This window comes from Eurypyga helias, unplaced genomic scaffold (genome assembly GCF_000690775.1).
Source record: "Eurypyga helias isolate BGI_N326 unplaced genomic scaffold, ASM69077v1 scaffold35067, whole genome shotgun sequence".
In the NCBI taxonomy this organism is placed as follows: Eukaryota; Metazoa; Chordata; class Aves; order Eurypygiformes; family Eurypygidae; genus Eurypyga; species Eurypyga helias.
In genome coordinates this window covers 22,772-31,411 of record NW_010264248.1, presented here as the reverse complement: position 1 = coordinate 31,411, position 8,640 = coordinate 22,772, and the positions used below count along the sequence as shown (strand labels likewise).

General features: G+C 39.1%; 1 protein-coding gene across 1 annotated transcript in view; it reads left to right on the top strand.

The window, feature by feature from the left end:
- Nucleotides 1–8,640, top strand: part of LOC104513100 (adenomatous polyposis coli protein-like) — a 31,167-nt gene that overhangs the window by 10,494 nt on the left and 12,033 nt on the right. Inside the window, 5 exon segments of the mRNA XM_010156333.1 lie at nt 811–909; nt 3,469–3,847; nt 4,889–4,984; nt 5,890–6,029; nt 7,532–7,609. Of these exon segments, the coding sequence (XP_010154635.1) occupies nt 811–909; nt 3,469–3,847; nt 4,889–4,984; nt 5,890–6,029; nt 7,532–7,609 (792 nt within the window).

Here is an 8,640-nt window from a genome sequence, read left to right as displayed (position 1 = left end):
GTTCACTCCTCCTGTGTATTTTTAAGTTCCTCACAGTGTACGGGAAGGGAGGGGCATAGTAAGGGAGACCTCACGGGTAGGAAGCAGAGAAGAAGAAAGCAACTACAAGAGGGGGGGAGGGAAGCAAGCAAAGAGTGTGAGGGGATAAAAGACAGTTTAAAGAAAGGAGAAATGGAAATGGACAAAATGGATTAAAAGAGGACAAAGGTGCTAATAACTGGGTCTTGCTGCTACAGGTAGGAGCATTCTATCTATGATAATTGTCAGGAAAATTACAGCATTATTTTATAGCTTTCCATTAAAAAATGAGATAGGTTCATCCACTCATCATTTGCTTTTGATAAGGACAAGTTCAAGTAAGGTTACTGCTCAGCCAGATAAATCTTGTTCTGCTTGTCAGTTCCTGCATACCTGGTTGTGTTCGGAAGACGTACGGAGTTATTCCTGTGCACTGCGGAATCTGACATAAAAGTTGAGGCTGTTTTTTTCTCTCTCTCTAAAAATTATAATCCAGTTTGTTGCAAAGTCCAGTACTCCTCCTTCTTGGTGAAAACAGTGTTTATAAAATAATTTGGTTGAAAATACAACTCTATTGAGACTTAATTTCAGGAAAAGGGGTTAATAAAACCCAGTTTAACAGTGACCTCTTAAGTTGTGGCCGGGCAGGGAGGACCTAACTTCACAAAAATAAGGTGACATTTATTACTATCGATATGATTTTCATGTTCCAGTGCTGAAAGTGGAGTAGGCAATAGTTGTTTTTTTTCACTCAGGCTTTGTTTTATACTGAATTGTTGTTTAAATTTGTAGGGTTCTGCTGCTCGAATGGACCACGAGACAGCCAGTGTTATGAGCTCTAGTAGTAACTATTCTGTTCCTCGCAGACTGACAAGTCATCTGGGTACCAAGGTAACCGAAGATTACAAACCACAGGTCGCTAATGCTACATTTTTACTAATACAATAACCTCATTGTTTCTGCCAGTAGTACTAATATTAGCTGAACGATCTATCCACACAGAGTAATTTTGTAGAGTCAAAATTTTAGAACATTTTCACCTTCTTCTATATATGCACAGAAATCCTTCCCCCTCCCCCCCCCTCGCTTCTTGATGATCAGTTGAGAGTTGTTACAGCAGGGAAAAAATAATTGCTAGGAATTAATAGAATATATTAAAAAGCCTGTGATGTTGATTTATACTCCATGATGAAAACTAACCCTTCTAAGAGTGGTTCTTCAACTACCTTTCCAGAGTCCAAATCCACAAAGAGGATGCAATTGCTAAGAAATTAAATGGGGAAAAGGAGAGAATTATTTAAGTCCTTCTCGGTGATAAATTGTCTATTCACAAAATACTGTGCTCAGAGTACATGTGCAGCATGGAAAGAGAGGGGAAGAAAAGGGCAAATCTGTAAGACAAAATTGACTTCATGAATCATTGGAATTTATACTGCCTCGGAATCAGCAGCCATAGGGATACTGCCGGTGTTGCGCTGAGCGCAGTCATCTGGGAGGCAGGGCCTATTAGCTTGACACAGTATTAATTACTTTGGGCCTTAAAACTGTTATAATGCGGCCATTTTGGTCCTGCACTGCCTGCATGTACCAAACAGGGGTGACATCAGCTAGGCTGTCTGTCTGCGAGTTTTGGTTGCAAACTGTAGAATTCCCAAAAGCGGCAGGCAGCAGGAGAGCCCTGAAGGCAGGGATAGGGACTGAGTGTGGAAAGATACAGGCAAAGAAGAAGGTTGAACTGAGTGTGCTGTAGGGTAGGAGCAGCTTAACATTAATGCATGAGAGGAAAGGAAAGTGATAGAATTTCTGCCTAGAGGGATGCACTTGGAGCTGCAGTGTGTGTATACAGAGAAAGACAGGCAGATACTTCTTTTAGCTTTTTCTAAACTATAATTGCCACAACCTGGAGGCCGCATTTTGGTGGCTTCTTCCACTTTCTTTTCCAACAAAAAGTTCACCTTCGAAATCTAAACCGGATTAAAGTTGCCACTTGAAGTATCTGTCAAGAGGCATCCATAAGCAGATTAAATTTGCTCTCCTTTAAGAACCCAAGGGGTTTGTTTTGATATCGTATTCCATTTTTCCCATACCAAGAAGGCAGGATCTCTGAACTGGGATGCTAGGCTGTCATAAAATTGGCTCCAGGACTATTTCAGTGGATTTTGCATGTGATCATACAATTTCACAGATTCTAAGATTTCCATTGCTTCAGCAATCCTATACTATTTAGAGAAGTACATGTTAACGGATTTGCCGCATAGTCTTACCAACTGCTATCCATTTTTTTTATAACTCCGTATTTGTACTCATCTTCAGGCCTCTGAAGAAACCAAATAAAACGATTCATTGGTCTGGTTACCGGTGCAAATACCCAGTTATTAGTAGAAACTTTGTCTAACAGTCCAAAGTCTCATTTCTTCCTTAGTCGGCATATTCTAAAGAAACACACACGCTGCTACTTCACAATTCCCTTTGATAGCTTCTGTCTGCTTTGAATGTTCCTATTTATCTTGGCTTTAGGAGTTTGGAGTTTCAAGATAGTATCTAAAATCATACTCTACATCCTGTTGTTCTACTAAAAGTTCACTAGAAGAATTAAATGCATTTGTTGATCTAAAGCTATTCCTGAAGAAAATGGAATGAGAAAGGCAAACCACTGTATTACACAGCAGCCAAGGGATTCCCTCAAAAACTGCTTTTTTTAATGAGAAATTTGGTTACTGCAGTGTGTAATGCTGGGTTTTTCATGGCTTGATTTAACTTGACAAGTGCTCAATATGCTATATATATTCAGTGAGCATTTGTTTGCTGTACTGGTTTTATCCCTGTAAACTTGAAAAGGTGTTCTTTAACTCTTCAGTTTTGCATTTGCTGTAAATAATCTGGCCCATGTGTCAGTCAGTCGTCATATCAAAAATGATTAGATAATTTGAAACAGTTTTAAAGGAAAACTTTAAAATATGTGGATGTCAGACTTTTTAGCACAATATAAATTAAAAATTCATGTAATTATTCTTATCCTTTGTCTAGAATAATTGTATTTAATGCCACACAACAGTTTTTCACTGAAGAGCATCTTTACATGAAAGTGTGATTTGTACAGAACGTATTTTTTGAGACAGAAATATCTTTAAATATGTTTTGGAGTTCTCAAACTGAAACACTTTCATTGGTATGTTTGTTTAATCTTTTTGTGCAATAGAAATTTAGAGTTCTCTGCCATTGGTCTTGTAGATTAATACAGGTACCATCCACTTCTAGCCATTTAACCACTAAGTGAAATTTATTAAGATCATGAATGATGAAATAGTAATTAATTATTTCTGAATAGCACAGTTTTTGCACCATAAATAAGGTTTTTTTGCTCGTGTGTACCATTCGAATTTGATTTTGGTTGAATTTAATGTGTATTTTTTAAATGTAACTGTATTTTTAAAATCGTTTGACCTGCAGGTGGAAATGGTGTATTCATTGTTATCAATGCTTGGTACTCACGATAAAGATGACATGTCAAGAACGCTGCTAGCAATGTCTAGCTCCCAAGACAGCTGCATAGCCATGCGTCAGTCTGGATGTCTTCCTCTCCTCATCCAGCTCTTACATGGCAACGATAAAGACTCTGTCTTGTTAGGAAACTCTCGTGGTAGTAAAGAGGCCCGCGCCAGAGCCAGCGCAGCGCTGCATAACATCATTCACTCCCAGCCTGATGATAAGCGAGGCAGACGGGAAATCCGCGTGCTCCATCTCTTGGAGCAGATCCGTGCTTACTGTGAAACGTGTTGGGAATGGCAGGAGGCGCATGAACAAGGCATGGACCAAGACAAAAACCCAAGTAGGTTCTGCAAGTATACTAAAACCAGCACAAAGCCCTATAAGAATGTGTCAAGGATAGGGTGAAAAGAGTGAATTTACAGAAATTACAGCTTTAGTCTGACTTCCTGTGGAATGTATGTGAGTTTGCTTGTGCGTGTGTGTACACATGTATGTTTTTAATTTTCTTTAAGTTGAGGTAGTGTTAGGAAATAGTATCTATTACAGATACAACAGCCCACGTACGAGCTTGTTATTTAAAGTGTAGACCTTGGTGTGCTGTCCAGATAATAGTGCTAGTGCTTTATATTTGTAATCTGTAAATTAAGATTGACTAAGTACTCGTTCTGCTTTACATTTTAATGAATGACGAAACATACCTAGATAAATAATCCCAAATTGCTTCTCATGCAGGTGTGTTCAGGACATGGCACATTTTGTTTAGGAGAGGGACAAAGACCACACATAATCCCAGTCTGTTCAGTGCAATGCGAACTGCTGTCTTGACAGACGTACCGCTGAGGTCAGCGGGCTGTGTCTCGGCTGCTGGAGCTCGCCCCACGAACCATTTAGCAGGAGCGGGGCTCTGAACAAGACGTACCCATACCATTTGGGCGTTAGCCAGAGTCTAGCTCACAAAATTAGGAGCTCTGAACCGAGGGGTTTAATTAACCATTCAGAAGGACAGAACACCCATAGAAACAGCTTCACGTTAGGTGGTGCATTATTTAATGCCACCAGAATATTTAGCCTTATTGGTTTATTTCACTGAAATTATTCATTTTTAAAACTAATATGATAATTATTTTGTACTGGAAGTCATATTGCTTAATACATACAGTCAGGATTCTCCCTCATTTCTTTTTCATCATCAAATCTACTCCTAGTACACTTGTTTGTCAGTAACATTCTTAGCTAATTGTCTGTTTGTGGATTACTGGGGAGATACAGACCCTGAACAAATCTGCAGCTGGTTTATTGTAAGCGTAGATTTGGGTAGGAAAACGCGTGATCTAGACAAAATTGCCTAGGAAATACTAACTGTTACCTATTTCTGGATCAGTGCCTGCCCCAGTGGATCATCAGATCTGTCCTGCAGTGTGTGTTTTGATGAAACTCTCATTTGATGAAGAGCACAGGCACGCGATGAATGAGCTGGGTAAGAACAGATGTGTTTCCCTGACTTCCTCTGAGGCGCTTGCTGGAAACGCGGACGCACGTTCCTGGTGCACCTGCCTGGATGAACGGCTGGTTTTCACCGCTGGTTGAAATGCACCATCGGTTTGGTTCTGTCAGTTGTTGCCCTGGCAGTGATGAATGCAGTTGGAATTAACCACACCGTTTCCCAGTGATTAAATTATGTCAGTTACTCTGTTTTCTGGCATGAATTGTGGAAGAGCAGCATTAATATTATGGAAGTATTTGCAATTTTAGAAGTATTGGCCTTAAAAGAGAGACTACTTTCTGAGAACAGGGTTTTCTGTTCGCTTGGTTTTTTGGTTTTGTATCGGTTGTTTTTTTGTTAGTCGTGTTGAGGTTTTTTGTCATGGGTTGGTTCCTGTTCAACAGCCTGAATTATTTTGGTCCACACTCAAGTAAATTCCTTGCATTCAGTTTTCCTTAATTTTCTGCATTTTAACCGTCAGTGAAAATATTCTGTGTATTTTTCTCAGAAAATAGCATTCAGTGATAATAATTAACTCAGTAATTTTCAGATTTACTAAGCAGCCTTTTGTGTGACCGGTGTGAGTTTGTCAGTGAAACATGATTTTGGCTGGGTGGAATTAGAAGACGAGCGTGCTTCTTACTTCCTCCTAATTCCTCTTGTTCCCCTTTTCCCCTGAAATCTCAACGTCATGCTGTCCTAGCTTTCAGCTGCTACTAAGCACAGGATTCAAGGTCCAGAGTCAGTATTTAACAATTTATTTACCTTTCTGAGCCTTCTGGTTTTCAGATGTTTTAAGATTTGTTCCATACACACAAGTGCAGTTTGCTCCTTGGGATACACGTGCTGTACTCGTGGTACTAGCGTACAGGTATGATTTATTTTCTTGTTTTTTAAAGGAGGTTTGCAGGCCATTGCTGAACTGTTGCAAGTGGACTGTGAAATGTATGGACTTACAAACGACCACTATAGTGTTACCTTAAGGAGATACGCTGGAATGGCTCTGACAAACTTGACTTTTGGAGATGTGGCAAACAAGGTAAGAGTAGAATTTTAATCCTACAGCAGTTGTAGTTTGTGGCTGTGTTTGAATGGATTTATAGGGGATGCAAATCTCCAGAACAGGATATTGAGTCTGAGCTCAAGACAGAAGTTCAAAGTACCTCTGCTACTCCATCCTCTTCCTGACAGGGAGCACCACAAACTGCATGTTGTATCGTGCAAGAATGGTAACAAGTCTCAAATTAATTCACTTCTAATTTGTCACTGAAAGTAAGGATTTTTTCTATTGCCTTCATTTTTTATGAGCATTAGGTGAGCATGGCATGTAATGCTGTACTAATACACATTATAGCATGTAATGCTTATGACCCAATGGTTATGGATAGGGACTGATTTTTCTGAGGATGTTGAACTAAAACTGTTAATTGGTCAAATTCTGTAAAGTTGGCGGTTATTTAACTGTTACTGTTAACTGTTACTGTCTGATGACATTTTGCAAATCTTCAGGCTGGAGCTTGCCTTTCAATACTTGGTGCATATCTGCCTCACAATGGGCACTACTTAAAATTATTGTAAGAGAAAATAGGCTCCCTAATTCCTAACAAGGACCTTGTTTTCGAAATCTAGAAGGTTTCAGTAATTTCTTTCCCCAGATTTTGCCAAGCTATGGATCTTAAAATAACTTCATATTGAGAAGACTTTTACCTTTCTACTCTAGAGGAAGACATTTTGGGACTAAACAGAAATAACAGTCTTCATATAACTAGATCTTTTTTTTTTTTCTTTCCAAGTCTTAGACAAGACTAAAGCGTAAATCCTTGCTGCAAATGAATTGCTTCACAAAATAGTGGCTCTTTACATCAGTCAGTTAGTAACTGCTGCAGGGCTGCAGATGCTGGGTTTATAACAAACTCAGCTACTCAGTGGTGTAAATGTACGTGCTGTCCAGCGGACGAGTACTACAGCTCTAATGCATACTTTGTTTTTTAATAATTTTTAATTGTGCTTTTTCGCAAACAATGTCTAATATAAGCCTGGGAGTTTTTCAGTTGCTATTCTATTCTTCAGTGCTGTTCTTCACATGTGAGAAATATTGTTATATTTGTGTCAGTTTTAAATATTCTTATTATTTTCAGACTGTGTTTATTTGAACAGAAAAAAAATACAACTGTGAGACTCAGTAGACAGCAGGTAGCAACACATTACCATCTCACAGATGATTTTTATCTGGGGCATAGTAAAGAGGTAGTAAATGAGGTAGTAATGTTCCAGATCAAGTCCTAGACTTGTAGAAAAATACAAAATTTAGCACAATTTTACCATTTATGTGTTGTCCAGAATAGGAAGAGATAGTTACACTTTCTAGTAGCTGTTAACCAAATATTTATTTTCGGCAACATATTTTATTAAGGTTTGATAAAACTTCAGATATGCTTAGCTGAAAATACCACAGCGTTGTGCAGAAGTGTTGTGTTAGAAATGATTTAACCAGTCATTTAAAACCATTAATTTCCTTTTTTTTCTTCTGATTCCTAACAGGCTACGTTATGTTCTATGAAGGGCTGCATGAGAGCTCTTGTAGCCCAACTGAAATCTGAAAGTGAAGACCTGCAGCAGGTAGCATCCTTTTGAGATTAAATGTTTCTGTACCTTGGACATTTCCATCGCTTTGCATCCAATGAGTTTCATTGCACTGTATTAAAATACTGCATTTCTGCTCTCCTTTGCTAATATTTACCATCTGTCTACTCATTTGACCTCGCCACCAGTTATTGTTATACCTGAATTTTGTCGGAGAGCCTTCTGTTTTTAACTAGGCTCTCTGAAACAGGCTTCATTCCTCTCAGCCTCATCTTTTTTTTAATTGTTCTTATGTTGTCGTTTGTCATAACTTCGATGCAAAGTTTGTGCCCCTGCTCATTCCACAAATGACAAAGTACAACTTTTGTCTTGTAAAAATGCGTAGCTGTGGGTCATATTCTGTTCTTTGACCCAAACACATATAACATATGGGCTGTAAAACTCACTTTTATGACCCTCATCTGTTTGTGGAAGTCCAGTTTTAAAGGTAAGATTTAGTTTACTGGTGATGTTGCTAGTGGATTGTGATTACCCACAGGGTTAATACAGTGTTGTGGCTCCTCCTTCAGTTGCAGCAAGTAATAGGGGAAGCTGTATTTCAAAAGAGAACCTGCATTTGATTTGACAAAGTTATTCTCTTAATGCATAACTACTGGTCATGGTTTAGGCCCGGACGGCACCTAAGCACCACACAGCCTCTTACTGGTGATGTTGCTAGTGGATTGTGATTACCCACAGGGTTAATACAGTGTTGTGGCTCCTCCTTCAGTTGCAGCAAGTAATAGGGGAAGCTGTATTTCAAAAGAGAACCTGCATTTGATTTGACAAAGTTATTCTCTTAATGCATAACTACTGGTCATGGTTTAGGCCCGGACGGCACCTAAGCACCACACAGCCTCTTTGCTCACTCCTCACCCCAGTGGGATAGGGAGGAGGAAACAGAAGGAAAGGCTTGTGGACAGAGCGGGATCACTCACCAGTTCTGGTCATGGGAAAAACAGTCTTGACTTGGGGAAAAATAAATCAGTTTAATTAGTTACCAATAAAATCAGAATAGGCTAATGAGA